Source organism: Coregonus clupeaformis, chromosome 24 (genome assembly GCF_020615455.1).
Source record: "Coregonus clupeaformis isolate EN_2021a chromosome 24, ASM2061545v1, whole genome shotgun sequence".
NCBI lineage: Eukaryota > Metazoa > Chordata > Actinopteri > Salmoniformes > Salmonidae > Coregonus > Coregonus clupeaformis.
In genome coordinates, this window is record NC_059215.1 from 8,377,362 (window position 1) to 8,392,878 (window position 15,517).

The 15,517-nt window shown below is 41.2% G+C and overlaps 1 protein-coding gene across 3 annotated transcripts; it reads left to right on the forward strand.

Annotated features, from left to right (window-relative positions):
• Window positions 1-689: 689 nt before the first annotated feature.
• LOC121537522 (high mobility group protein HMG-I/HMG-Y) lies at window positions 690-8,763 on the forward strand. Of its 3 annotated transcripts, none has more exons than XM_041845131.2 (5): window positions 690-842; window positions 2,086-2,195; window positions 3,756-3,824; window positions 4,773-4,829; window positions 6,163-6,861. In XM_041845131.2, exons 2-5 carry the CDS (start codon window positions 2,100-2,102, stop codon window positions 6,181-6,183), a joined length of 243 nt encoding a protein of 80 aa, XP_041701065.1. In that variant the 5' UTR covers window positions 690-842; window positions 2,086-2,099; the 3' UTR covers window positions 6,184-6,861. The 3 variants fall into 3 exon arrangements, with proteins under 3 accessions (XP_041701065.1, XP_041701063.1, XP_041701064.1); XM_041845129.2 differs by lacking the exon at window positions 6,163-6,861 and adding an exon at window positions 8,118-8,763 and having other exon boundaries at window positions 691-842; XM_041845130.2 differs by lacking the exons at window positions 690-842; window positions 6,163-6,861 and adding exons at window positions 916-1,089; window positions 8,118-8,763.
• The last annotated feature ends 6,754 nt before the right edge of the window (window positions 8,764-15,517 follow it).

Consider the following 15,517-nt stretch of genomic DNA (forward strand, 5'->3'; position numbering starts at 1 on the left):
AGTACGGTGGTAGTTACGTCATGCAGTAATCATGGCAGTAAACAGAATCTATCTGATAACAGTTTCCTTTGTTTCTTTTCATTTCATGTTTTGTTATCTAGCTTATCTATCTCATATATTTAAATATCTTGTTACAGTTCACAGAATGCACCTTAAGCCAAGCGTATAGCTCATGATATGAATCCTTAAACTATATTACCAAATAAAAATGACATAAATCAAAATAACAATGCTATTTAATGGCACACCGTCCTGAATTAATTAAAACGATGAAACACACTATTAAATCACACTCCTTAATGTGTAGATACACTCAAAGAGTGGGCCACCATGTTTTAAAAAATGCTATATGTGATAGGCTACAATAATAATAATAATAATAATAATAATAAGGCTACAAGCCTACTAGGCCTACTTACAATACTACTTTATTTACTTGGTTTCTATTACATGTAGTCATCCAGGAATTACTTTCCATGAAGGCAACATAACTTTAAAAAAAAGTGAAGGTACATTACATTACAGACTGTAGCTTTAACCTGGCTGTAGGAATAAAGGCATGAAGAAATGTCAGACTACAGGTTAGCCACCTGGACACTGATACAGTACATCTGGATATGAATGGGGGTTGGGGATGGATGAAGGGGCTGGGGTGTTGGGTTGATGATGGTGGCCCACTTATCATATCTCCGCCCTCCAATTTTATAGCTCCTGTGAGGACGCCGCTTTAAATTGCCCTAAACTCCTTGAGACTGGCGCCTTTTCTTTATCTTGGGGAAAGACGGACAGCTAATTTTAGCACGCTTTGGATCTGCACTTTCGCCTGCTTCATTTTAAATCAGGTAATTTAAAACAATCCTAAAATATGTTTTACTTTCTCTTGTCAAGGGGTTCTCTTCTATAGCACACTTCTTTATTTGCTGTGCTACACACACTGGAATTTAAAGGGGCAGATTGTGTGTAGCCTAGTCTCTGTCGAATAGAACAAGAGCTTTAGTTAAAGGATTTAACCGGTAAAACAAGCGACTGGCTTGTGGGTGAACCATTCGTTATAATTCGGCGGAGGGCCATAATCGTAAAGGGATCAAGGTAGGAGCAATCCAACACATTGCAACGAACACAAAACTGACCTTGCATTCGGTCACGTCTTCATGCTATTTTGACATAGAATTCGATAGGCTGATAGCGTAAATGTTGTAAATGTGCTTTGATAACATAGTGGTTCTGGTTTTTGGACAAAAATAACGATATTGCATACAGTCTATTCCGATTGAATTTCGAGAGACGGTCTACCTTGTTTGTCCTCTTTTTTGTTTTCGTTTGCGTATTGTGAGTGCTGGAGCTACGGGCCCCCGTAGCGACTAGGCTTTAAACGTTCAGCCTACACCAAACGAGGACATTTCACTCTGCTGTAGCCTCGCATACATATTGTATTGATAAATTATTGATATTTGTGCAGGTCTTGAATTGTGGCAATTGCATTCATCACATTGTTTTCGCTTAAATAAAGATTTGCCTGGTAGACTGTCTCCATTGCGCGCGGAGGGCCATAACAATCGGTTGATTGTCAACCCCCCGTTTATTTATCAGTAGTCCAAGAATGCAGCACAGATGAGACACGAATAGTGCTGAAAATACATTGGGATATGTCAAATGCGATAAACCATTCTTATGTCACTGTACTTAGTATGTAATAACACTAATAATAACACTAGTGTAAAGTGTCAGTATTACAGGCTCTGTCGCAGCCGGCCGCGACCGGGAGACTCATGGGCGGCGCACAATTGGCCCAGCGTCGTCCAGGGTAGGGGAGGGAATGGCCGGCAGGGATGTAGCTCAGTTCATAGAGCATGGCGTTTGCAATGCCAGGGTTGTGGGTTCAATTCCCACAGGGGGCCAGTATAAAAAAATATATATATATGTATTCACTAACTGTAAGTCGCTCTGGATAAGAGCGTCTGCTAAATGACTTAAATGTAAATGTAAATGTACATACAACAATAGAGATTGTAATATATGCAATTTACATGCATTGTGAAAATCGACCTTATTATTAAAACCTAAATGTGTATTTATTATTCTCAGGATTACACCTCAACATGAGTGATAAGGGCACCATCTCAACAAAAGAGGGAGCAGAGAAGAGGGGACGTGGAAGACCAAGGAAACAGCCACCGGTGAAAAGTGGTTCTGATGTAAGTGTCTTTATAACACAACATTACTTTTCCGCCTGTACGATAGATCATGTGTAGGACCTGGAGTTTTCCTACCTAGGCCTGGTTATGACCACCCAACTAGGGTCCAGAGTTTTCCTGGTTAGGTAATTAACCAGTCACCCAAACTCTGATCCTACAGCAGGTCTCAGAACCCACCACAAAGCAGAAGGGTAGCCCATCAGAGGTGTCTTGTCCTATGTAGTTTCACCATGCCTGACTCCATTGTATCATTTCTCTTGACTTAAGAGTAATTTAATAGGTGGCTCTTTTTGACAACCCCCCCTCACCAGCCCTGGCTGTGTACATCTGTTATGGTCATCATGTGTTCTGGCAGGTTGTCAGTAAAATTAGCCCACCCAACTACCTCATCCCCATATTGTTATGTATTTTGCTAATTTGCACCCCAGTATCTCTATTTGCACATCATCTTCTGCACATCTATCACTCCAGTGTTAATACCAAATTGTAATTATTTTGCACTATGGCCTATTTATTGCCTTACCTCCATAACTTACTACATTTGCACACACTGTATATAGATTTTCTATTGTGTTATTGACTGTATGTTTTGTTTATCCCATGTGTAACTTTGTGTTGTTGTTGTTTTTATCGCACTGCTTTGCTTTATCTTGGCCAGGTCGCAGTTGTAAATGAGAACTTGTTCTCAACTGGCTTACCTGGTTAAATAAAGGTGAAGATAAAAAAATAAAAAAATTATATGTAACCTGAACCCCTTAAACCAGTAGTAACCCACATACCCCACCGCTGCTTCCAACTGATTGGTTTATGTAAGCATAGTAGAAGCAATGTTTGGTCAATTTGCTGTCACTCTCCTGAGGGTGTTGTTGGTATTGGATTCTTTGGTTGCTAGTGGCTGTAAACAGACTGGGAGGTATAAAAAAAACACGCACCCCCATAATATACAGACAGATGCATTAATTATGTTTCGCCAGTGCTGAACCTCCACCCATTCTGTTGAGTACTCATGTTAGCATTTGTGTCGTGTCCATTTACCACACATCCTCTCCCATTTCAATGTATTGTTTTGTACAATTGAGTTTAGCCATTTGTGCAAAACTCAAATTTTCCCATAGCAGACTTATTCTGAACACTGGTCTTCATAAAGCTATATTATCGTTGGGTTATACTGAGCCACTACTTCCTGTATACCTCTTATTGTATGGTCGGATCTATACCACTGTCATTTCTCTAGAGCTTGTTACAGTTAATAGAACTTGGCATCCTGTGTCTGTGACCACCTGTTAGTCCTAAAGTAGCAACGGGTGTCAGTTGCACTGACCTTGAACAGGGCACTCTTTGTGTCTTGAATAATAAAGTATTACATGTAAGAAGGTGTGTGTTGTGTCACATCATATACCAAGTTATGTCTGCCCTCCAAAAAAAGCCACTTAATTTATTGTTGCATCCATAGTGTCAAACTTTGGGATGCAACAACTATAGAATCACCATTTACATGTTTTCATCTTTGACTGTAACGTTGTGCTGTCTGCCTGACCATTTCCCATCCTTTTCTTTCAGGAGCCCAGTGGGTCCCCTACCCCAAAGAGGCCCAGGGGAAGGCCAAAAGGCAGCAAGAACAAGGGCAAGGTAAGGCAATATGGTAGCCCTATTTTTACACAACTAAGTGAATGTGACCTGCTAGACTGTCACCTACGCTTAGCAGCCACCTTTCAGTCATCCTGCCAAAACCCGCAGGCCACTGTTGACCACGGGTTACCGTTAGGGTCAGATGGAGCAGCTGTCACCAGCCCCTATAGTTTTAGTTGCCCCTATGGTTTTAACTTGATATTACCTGAGTCATTTTAATGTCCCCATGACGGTTGATGACCCCTTTGTTATCACAGGGGTAGCTAACCTCATCCTGTTCAAAGGATGTCCTGTTGTCAAGTACGATTTATACGTTAACTGTAACTGTTTTGACCCTTCTCGCCTCAAGTGTAAAAAATAACAGGACCAGAGCTTCCCTTTGTAAGATCTTGGTTTACTGGCTGCTTAAAGAGACGCTCATTTTTGGGTTAATTCCCCCTGACTTCCTGTCCTCCAGCTTCCTGTAGCCTTTCCTGCACAGTGTGGTGCAGGTGCAGCAGGCTGCAAGACTGTTTCCAAGCTGACATTACAACCCCCCCCACCACCACCACACAGCGCTAGTTATTTTCTCCCTGTTGTCACCATAGCAACAGGCGAGTTCTATCCCTCGCCCCAACCCCCCACACTCCTCTAAGCGCTGTGTGTGTACAGTGTAGGGCTATATGTGTATATATGCATGTGTGTTTAGGTGCAAGGATAGATCTGAAGTGGGCTCGTCTCTTCTTGCCCAGTTTCACCAGCTGTCTCTGAGCCCCAGACCAGGTGGCCAGCGAACTGGAGTGCCCTGTGTGCCGTTCCTGTCAGCTTCCTAGATAATAGCCAATGAACCTGATGCCCTCAAGCCATCTGCTTTCTCATAGGAGTATTAGTGCCCTCTAGTGACAGTAGATTAGCAGGTTTCAGTGCAGTTAGATTAATTGTTTGTTTTTCTTCCCTCGGTTTCTACAGAAGACACCAGCAGCCTCAACTGCAGGGATGAAACGCAGGGGAAGACCTAAGAAGGAGGTAAGAGTAACTATTATTATCATAGGTCTTAATATTATGGTTAACTAATGCCTCCCTCAGTCATGTCCCTTGACTCTGACTCACTCTTAAAGGAAAAATCCACTTTATTTTGGTATTTTTTTCATTACATTTTTTTACATTTACATTACATTTTAGTTATTTAGCAGACGCTCTTATCCAGAGCGACTTACAGTTAGTGAGTGCACACATTATTTTTGTTATTTTTTTCATACTGGCCCCCCGTGGGAAACGAACCCACAACCCTGGCGTTGCAAACGCCATGCTCTACCAACTGAGCTACATCCCTGCCGGCCATTCCCTACCCTGGACGACGCTGGGCCAATTGTGCACCGCCCCATTGGTCTCCCGGTCGCGGCCGGCTATGACAGAGCCTGGATTCGAACCAGGATCTAAATAATAATAATAATAATATGCCATTTAGCAGACGCTTTTATCCAAAGCGACTTACAGGCATGCGTGCATACATTTTTTTTTGTGTATGGGTGGTCCCGGGGATCGAACCCACTACCTTGGCGTTACAAGCGCCGTGCTCTACCAGCTGAGCTACAGAGGACCACTAGGATCTCTAGTGGCACAGCTAGCACTGGGACTGTTAATTTTGGGACTGTTAATACAGTCCCAAAATGTTTTGCATGTCAGCAGTCCATTTTTCAAGATATTGGACTTTCAAGAAGCAAAGTGTCACTTGCCACTTGATGATGCAAAACACATAAGCATGATGATGTGGCAAGTGACACTTTGCTTCTTGAAAACCCCAAATCTTAAAAACTTGACTGCTGACATGCAAAACATTTTGGGACTGTATCAACAGTGGACTAATAGATTTTTCCTTTAAGTCGCCACTGTTTGGTTCCCCTCCACATGCTCACTGCTGCCAGAAATCCCGAAGGTTAGAATGCTTACGGTGAAGTCCAAGTTCGGCTAGTTCATACAAAATAATCCTGTACAACTAACAATCAAACGGGTCATCCGGGCTGTTCCCTGGTGTGTCCTGTACAGACACCATTTTGTAACCTAGCAAACTCACTCCAGGTGAACTTCAAACCCACCACCCCTGTGATTGGTTGAATTAAGTTGTGGGAGGGTTTTCAGTGGCTGCTGCTTATCTTCCACTGCTCCTCAGCGATCAACAAAAAACATGGCAGCTATTGTGTTCAAATTAAAACATTCAACTTTTCTGTTTGCAACAACCAGCTACTAGATGTGAAGTCAACTACACCTGGAGTGTGTTGCTTCCTCTTTGAAACAATAAACATTCCAGACGACTTCAATTGAACAAACATTCAGGATGACTTTCTTGCAACAAACACAGATAGTTCTGATGAGGAATTGACCAATTTTGGCCTAAAACTGACCTGTGGCACTCATCTTCATGCGATTCTGGAGACGGCAGGGACGAGGTAAGCAATGATTGTTGAATTCTTTAAACACAACGCTCCATGTAAAATAAAACTATTTAAGACTACATATATGACAATATAGTTTTGCTTGTTTTGAAGTAGTTGTGTTTTGCATTAAGGGGAATGTGTTCATTAGATGTTTTGTGGTATTACATTTGTTGTTGATTAAACTTAAACCTTTAGCTGTACATAACTATCCTTTCATACTAACTCATGTCATAACTCTTTAATTATCTTTAAGGGAGAACAAACACCAGCGTCTTGTCATCGGCAAAACGCTTGCTCTGTATTTATGCCAGGACAAAGAGCTGGAGCAGGCGAGAGGGAGGCTAGGAAATAGTTCTTATGCAAGGGATATGGTGGAAGCTATGATGCAACTCGTGGCCAGTTTTACGCCAGAGATGTGTAAATGTTTTAAGTCTGTATATCTCCCGGGCCGGATTGAGCGCCAACGGAAAGAGCTCAAGGAACTCTTGGCAAGCAAGCCTGGACTGGACTGGACTGAGAGACTTATTAAGGGCTGCTATGCATCACTATGGATGTACTGTTATAGAGCTCAAATCCAATCAAATTTTATTTGCCACATGCGCCAAATACAACAGGTGTAGACATTACAGTGAAATGCTTACTTACAAGCCCTTAACCAACAATGCAGCTATATATAAAAAAAAAAAGATAAGTAAAAAAATAAAATAATAATTAAAGAGCAGCAGTAAAATAAAATAACAGTAGGGATGCTTTATACAGGGGGTACCGGTACTGAGTCAATGTGCAGGGGCACTGGTTAGTCGAGGTAATTGAGGTAATATGTACATGTGGGTAGAGTTAAAGTGACTATGCATAAATTGGGCTCCCGGGTGGCGCAGCGTTCTAAGGCACTACATTGAGGCGTCACTGCAGACCCCCTGGTTCGATTCCAGGCAGTAGCAGCAGCGTAAAAGATGGGGATGGGGAAGGGGGGCAATGCAAATAGTCTTGGGGGTAGAAGCTGTTAAGAAGCCTTTTGGACCTAGACTTGGCGCTCCGTTACCGCCTGCCGTGCGGTAGCAGAGAGAACAGTCTATTAATAGGGTGGCTGGAGTCTTCGATAATTTTTAGGGCCTTCCTCTGACACCGCCTGGTATAGAGGTCCTGGATGGCAGGAGGCTTGGCCCCAGTGATGTACTGGGCCGTACGCACTACCCTCTGTAGTGCCTTGCGGTCGGAGGCCGAGCAGTTGCCATACCAGGCGGTGATGCAACCAGTCAGGATGCTCTCGATGGTGCAGCTGTAGAATTTTTTGAGGATCTGAGGACCCATGCCAAATCTTTTCAGTCTCCTGAGGAACTGTCAAGTTAAAATTTTTATCAGCCATTTTATTTATAAAGAAAGAAAATGTATCTTTGCCTTACAGACATGCTGTTACTGAGACGATATTGCACTAGTGTGAACCACTGTGTGAACCACTGTGTGAACCACTGTTACTAATCTGAAACACAGATCAGTTGGTCTTTCATTTTACTTCATTTATATTGTATTGCATCTGCTTTGAATTATGTACATACTATTTTCTACATATTTACACATCCAACCTTTTTTGTTGTTGTTACTATTGTTTTTTGCACAAGTGTATGTTGAGTTAATTGAGAATAAAACATGTACTGGAAAATTTAGTCTTGAGCGAGTCTTTGACCTAATTAGGTATAGTTGACTCCCAATAGATACTGTTGTTTATATTGCAAATCAGTTATTGTAGTTGAAAGATTGATGCACTGTCTGCTGGTGACTTACAGTAGATTTAATCAGATTCCCTTTTGCTGTGTGTTTTGTTATTGGTGTGAACCAGGAGAAACATGTGTTGACTGGTCTGTGTTCGGTGTCTTTTCAGGAAAAGGAGGAACAGGCAGCCAAGGAATCATCATCTGAAGAAGGAGAGGAGGAGGAGGAAGACCAGTAAACGTGCTACCTCACTCAACATACTGACTTCCTGTCAACCAGAGCTGGTCTGAATCTCCAATACTGGTGCCACCCCAACCCCTGTTCTACTGTTCACTTTCTTGCCTTCTAGCCAAAGGAGGGTCAACAACACAGTTCATCCAACCTCTATCTGCAAATGCACTGAAAAACCAATGGATGTTTCTCAACAAGCATAAATCTTACAAAGAATCACAGGACAGGTGACAGACAACACTTTCTCTGTGTGTATGTCATGGTATTGCAAGTCTTTTTTATTTTGGACTAAATTATGCTCTGATGATGAGTTTTTGGACACACATCTTTCAAAAGACCGTGTAGTGTATAGGACATTCTCTCAGCTTAGCCGTACTATTTTTTCCCTAACACCGGTATCTTGAGCTGGTATGGCATATAAACTTATTTCCAGGTTTTCTATTGGACAAAAGGTGAGTTTTGCCTAAACTTGCTTTTTTAAAAGTGTGAAGTGGTTCATCTATCCATTACAACTACAGTTGAAGTCGGAAGTTTACATACACCATAGCCAAATACATTTAAACTCAGTTTTTCACAATTCCTGACATTTAATCCTAGTAAAAATTCCCTGTCTTAGGTCAGTTAGGATCACCACTTTATTTTAAGAATGTGAAATGTCAAAATAATAGTAGAGAGAATGATTTATTTCAGCTTTTATTTCTTTCATCACATTCCCAGTGGGTCAGAAGTTTACATACACTCAATTAGTTTTTGCTAGCATTGCCTTTAAATTGGATAACGTGAGTCAAACATTTCGGGTAGTCTTCCACAAGCTTCCCACAATAAGTTGGGTGAATAATGGCCCATTCCTCCTGACAGAGCTTGTGTAACAGAGTCAGGTTTGTAGGCTTCCTTGCTCGCACATGCTTTTTCAGTTCTGCCCACAAATGTTCTATATGATTGAGGTCAGGGCTTTGTGATGGCCACTCCAATACCTTGACTTTGTTGTCCTTAAGCCATTTTGCCACAACTTTGGAAGTATGCTTGGGGTCATTGTCCATTTGGAAGACCCATTTGCGACCAAGCTTTAACTTCCTGACTGATGTCTTAAGATGCTGCTTCAATATATCCACATAATTTTCCTTCCTCATGATGCCATCTATTTTGTGAAGTGCACCAGTCCCTCCTGCAGCAAAGCACCCCCACAGCATGATGCTGCCACCCCCGTGCTTCACATTTGGGATGGTGTTCGGCTTGCAAGCATCCCCCTTTTCCTCATATTACGTTTACATTTTAGTCATTTAGCAGACACTCTTATCCAGAGCGACTTACAGTTAGTGAGTGCATACATTTTTCCTCCAAACATAATGATGGACATTATGGCCAAACAGTTCTATTTTTGTTTCATCAGACCAGAGGACATTTCTCCAAAAAGTACGATCTTTGTCCCCATGTGCAGTTGCAAACCGTAGTCTGGCTTTTTTATGACGGTTTTGGAGCAGTGGCTTCTTCCTTGCTGAGCGGCCTTTCAGGTTATGTCGATATAGGACTCGTTTTACTGTGGATATAGATACTTTTGTACCTGTTTCCTCCAGCATCTTCACAAGGTCCTTTGCTGTTGTTCTGGGATTTATTTGCACTTTTCGCACCAAAGTACGTTCATCTCTAGGAGACAGAACGCGTCTCCTTCCTGAGCGGTATGACGGCTGCGTGGTCCCATGGTGTTTATACTTGCGTACTATTGTTTGTACAGATGAATGTGGTACCTTCAGGCGTTTGAAAATTGCTCCCAAGGATGAACCAGACTTGTGGAGGTGTACCATTTTTATTCTGAGGTCTTGGCTGATTTCTTTTGATTTTCCCATGATGTCAAGCAAAGAGGCACTGAGTTTGAAGGTAGGCCTTGAAATACATCGACAGGGACACCTCCAATTGACTCAAATGATATCAATTAACTTATCAGGAGCTTCTAAAGCCATGACATAATTTTCAGGAATTTTCCAAGCTGTTTAAAGGCACAGTCAACTTAGTGTATGTAAACTTCTGACCCACTGGAATTGTGATACAGTGAATTATAAGTGAAATAATCTGTCTGTAAACAATTGTTGGAAAAATTACTTGTCATGCACAAAGTAGATGTCCTAACCGACTTGCCAAAACTATAGTTAACAAGAAATTTGGAGTGGTTGAAAAACGAGTTTTAATGACTCTGACCTAAGTGTATGTAAACATCCGACTTCAACTGTACTTACCAGTGATCTTGAGGATATACAGTATGAGCATTAAATATATGATTATAGCAATGTTATTCATGTATAATCTCTGTAGTAGACCTCTCCCTGTTAATCCTTTGATTGTGCAGAATTGTTCCCCCTCCCTCCCAAAATAAGCTGTCCCTTACTAGCCTCTCTGGTGTGGCTTGTGCTTGTCTCCCTATAGCCTCTTTGGGGCTCCACTGGAAAAGGCTTGTGTAAACTAAAGTACTGTTATTGATCAAAGATCTGATCAGATTGATTGTTTTTTATCATGTTCCTCCGGGTCATTACATGCCCTCAAATACCTGAGGAATTGTGCTGCTTTGACGTCTACGAAAACTCAACATAATAATGTCATAATGGCTTAAGGATGGGTAGGCATTCATTGAGTAGGGGCTACATTCTCTCATCACTCCAGGGAGCTTTTATTGAACTCTGTGGCATCTGCTGTTCCTCTTAATGTGGTCCTCCAGTCTACAGTACTTGTTGTGACCCGTCGCCACTTGGTCAGTTCTAGGTGAAACAAACTGTGGTTGGCCAAACTAGGAGCTGGATTGTTACTGTTGTGGCACTGTTTTATCCAATGGGTCTGTATAATAGCTGATCATTCCATTTCACCTCTTTACATGCCCAAGGCCTGTTCTGTGTCATCATCACTTTGTACAGGATGTTGAAATACTCTGCTCTGTCTGTGAGGATACAGTCAGTGTCTGCTGTCTACTCCAGAAAAAAGTTTTGTTTTTGTTTAGTTTGTGTTTCTCAGTGTCGGGGATCTCTAGATCACAGTCCAGTTACTTGGTCTCTCCTCAAACCTACAAGCTGCTACAACCTCAGTTATAAAAACCCGGAAAACTGCATTGTGCCTGACAAGGCCCAGAATCTCATACTCACTTGATGACTGCTTACTTTTAACTTTCTCATATTGCATTCTTCAACTGGTTTCAGATGTACAATGTAACCTCTGGCAAGTGTTTGAGAAATGTTTGTATTACATAGTCTTTGTATTTTCAGTCTTTTTTTATCTTACTGTAATTTGGTATTTTAAAGATGACTGGCTAGCTACTAGTGAAAGTGTGCTCATTGCTCCCCCCCTTGGCTCCTCTGTTTTTAAACCGAGCTTAGACAGGTCACTAAAATTATGTGTAAAGTCAGGGAGATCTGTCAGTTTTGCAAACTGTGTTCACTGACTGTAGTCGATTAGCCGGTGTGTTTTATCTTTTTAATAAATCGTACTTCTGGTGCACTGAAATGTTAGCTTTGTTCAGATTGTCATGTGTGTGTTTAGTGACAAAAACTGTGGGTGTTCTCTCCAGGTTGTAATTCCGTTGTAGGCCTTGGTGCGGCTTTGGCACCGTGCTCTTTTCCATGTATACGTGCCTAATGACACCCTATTCCCTTTATAGTGCACTACTTTTGACCAGAGAACTGTTCAAAAGTAGTACACTATATAGGGAATAGGGTGCCATTTGAGGCGCATCATATTCATGTGGAACTCCGGTAATGAAATATATCCATTCACAGCTGCAAATATTTTGACAATGTACAATGCCCTTATGTACCAACATCATCCATGTACATTAATTCATGCAAAGTTGAGATGGGATCATTCTTTTAAATGTACAATGTCTATATTTCTATTGTGCCCTATGACAATTTGTATCCAGAAATGGTCAATAAATACAAGAATGTATAATTTTTCACGGTCATCTCTTGTATGTGTATAGGCCTAACAAAAGTGAGACTAATGTATACTATAGACCTATTACACATAGTTTATCATTGGCTTATTACAGCTCTTTCCCCGTTTCTTCAATTGTCACTGACGTTATCAAATGATTACAAAGCCTGGACATGTACTCCTCTTTCCATTTTATTTTTGCTTTACTTTACATCCAGACCCTCTGTAAAATGTCCATAATCTCACTGTAAGATATATACAAGTTTACTTCATGGACAGTACAATCAAGAAAAACAAATAATCAGTCTTTTAACAAGTGTGTGAAACCTTGATAACAGTCAAAATTAAATTTAAAATTAGTATTTTCATCAGCAGTCTATATCCTGGATTTTTTCAGAATTTGGCACTGCAATTCCCCAAAGAAACTGTTAATAGTAAGCAGGGTTGCCATGTTTGGAACAGTGCAATGCATTTTAATCAAATGCATTATTATATGTTTAATGTGCATGGGAATTAAATCATAGACTTTATAAATAGTGGAGAGTAATATGTAGCAGTTCGCATTCAGGAGAAAGTCAACTATTCATGTCAAAAGTTTCAATTCCACATTAAAATAAATGGAAATACCTGCTCTACACTGAGTGTACAAAACAAGTCTTTCCATGACATAGACTGACCAGGTGAAAGCTATGATCCCTTATTGATGTCACTTGATGAATCCACTTCAATCAGTGTAGATGAAGGGAAGGAGACAGGTTAAAGAAGGATTTTTATGCCTTGAGACATGGATTGTGTATGTGTGCCATTCGGAGGGTGAATGGGCAAGACAAAAGATTGAAGTGCCTTTGAACGGGGTATGGTAGTAGGTGCCAGGCCAAAATCCAGCCAACTTGACACAACTGTGGGAAGCATTTGAGTCAACATGCACCAGCATCCCTGTGAAACGCTTGCGACACCTTGCAGAGTCCATGCCCCGACAAATTGAGGCTGTTCTGAGAAGGGAGGGGTGCAACTCAATATTAGGAAGGTGTTCTTAATGCTTTGTACACAGTGTATATAGCCATGTTTAAATTCTTATCAAGTGGATTCCAACATACTGTAAATACCAGTCAAAAGTTTGGACACACCTACTCACTCAAGGGTTTTCCTTTAATTTTACATTGTAGAATAATAGTGAAGACATCAAAACTATGAAATAACACATATGGAATCATGTAGTAACCAAAAAAGTGTTAAAAAAACCCAAATATATTTTATATTTGAGATTCCTCAGGTGTGCCTTGTTAACAGTTAATTTGTGGAATTTCTTTCCTTAATGCGTTTGAGACATTCAGTTGTGTTGGTAGGGAGGGGGTGTATACAGAAGATAGCCCTATTTGGTAAAAGACCAAGTCCATTATATGGCAAGAACAGCTCAAATAAGCAAAGAAAAATAACCGTCCATCATTACTTTAAGACATGAAGTACAGTCAATACAGAATATTTCAAGAACTTTTAAAGTTTCTTCAAGTGCAGTCGCAAAAACCATCAAGTGCTATGAAGAAACTGGCTCTCATGAGGACCACCACAGGAATGGAAGACCCAGATATACCTCTGCTGCAGAGAATAAGTTAATTAGAGTTACCAGCCCAAATAAATGCTTCACAGAGTTCAAGTCACAGACACATCTCAACATCTACTGTTCAGAGGGGACTATGTGAATCAGGCCTTCATGGTCAAATTGCTGCAAAGAAACCACTACTAAAAGTCACCAATAAGAAGAAGAGACCTGCTTGGGCCAAGAAACACAAGCAATGGAAATTAGACCTGTGGAAATTTGTCCTTTGGTCTGGAGTCCAAATTTGAGATTTTTGGTTCAAACCACTGTGTCTTTGTGAGACGCAGTGTGGGTGAAAGGATGATCTCCACATGTGTAGTTCCCACCGTAAAGAATGGAGGAGGTGTTATGGTGTGGGGGTGCTTTGCTGGTTACACTGTCTGTGATTTATTTAGAATTCAAGGCACACTTAACAGCATGGCTACCACAGCATTCTGCAGCGATACGCCATCCCATCTGGTTTGGGCTTAGTGGGACTATCATTTGTTTTTCAACAGGACAATGACTCAACACACCTCCAGGCTGTGTAAGGGCTATTTGACCAAGAAGGAGAGTGATGGAGTGCTGCGTCAGATGACCTGGCCTCCACAATCCCCCGACCTCAACCCAATTGAGATGGTTTGGGATGAGTCGGACGGCAGAGTGAAGGAAAAGCAGCCAACAAGTGCTCAGCATATGTGGGAACTCAAATATAAAATATATTTTGATATTTTTAACACTTTAGTTACTACATAATTCCATTTGTGTTATTTCATAGTTTTGATGTCTTCACTATTATTCTACAATGTAGAAAATAGTAAAAAGAAAGAAAAACCCTTGAATGAGTAGGTGTGTCCAAACTTTTGACTGGTACTGTACATGTGCTGATAAGATGATTGATTTCAATGGAAGCCTTCATCCTTCTCATCCTAAATACAGTGGGGGGGGGAAAGTATTTAGTCAGCCACCAATTGTGCAAGTTCTCCCACTTAAAAAGATGAGAGGCCTGTAATTTTATTCATAGGTACACGTCAACTATGACAGACAAATTGAGAAGAAAAAAAATCCAGAAAATCACATTGTAGGATTTTTTATGAATTTATTTGCAAATTATGGTGGAAAATAAGTATTTGGTCACCTACAAACAAGCAAGATTTCTGGCTCTCACAGATCTGTAACTTCTTCTTAAAGAGGCTCCTCTGTCCTCCACTTTTTACCTGTATTAATGGCACCTGTTTGAACTTGTTATCAGTATAAAAGACACCTGTCCACAACCTCAAACAGTCACACTCCAAACTCCACTATGGCCAAGACCAAATAGCTGTCAAAGGACACCAGAAACAAAATTGTAGACCTGCACCATGCTGGGAAGACTGAATCTGCAATAGGTAAGCAGCTTGGTTTGAAGAAATCAACTGTGGGAGCAATTATTAGGAAATGGAAGACATACAAGACCACTGATAATCTCCCTCGATCTGGGGCTCCACGCAAGATCTCACCCCGTGGGGTCAAAATGATCACAAGAACGGTGAGCAAAAATCCCAGAACCACACAGGGGGGACCTAGTGAATGACCTGCAGGGAGCTGGGACCAAAGTAACAAAGCCGACCATCAGTAACACACTACGCCGCCAGGGACTCAAATCCTGCAGTGCCAGACGTGTCCCCCTGCTTAAGCCAGTACATGTCCAGGCCCGTCTGAAGTTTGCTACAGTGCATTTGGATGATCCAGAAGAGGATTGGGAGAATGTCATATGGTCAGATGAAACCAAAATAGAACTTTTTGGTAAAAACTCAACTCGTCATGTTTGGAGGACAAAGAATGCTGAGTTGCATCCAAAGAACACCATA

Bases quoted from the DNA above. Each gene is read 5' to 3' on its own strand.
- LOC121537522 (XM_041845129.2), top strand. From the start codon at position 2,100: ATGAGTGATAAGGGCACCATCTCAACAAAAGAGGGAGCAGAGAAGAGG. The intron at 2,196-3,755 runs GTAAGTGTCTTT...CTTTTCTTTCAG, and splicing joins CGGTGAAAAGTGGTTCTGAT to GAGCCCAGTGGGTCCCCTAC. The intron at 3,825-4,772 runs GTAAGGCAATAT...CGGTTTCTACAG, and splicing joins GCAGCAAGAACAAGGGCAAG to AAGACACCAGCAGCCTCAAC.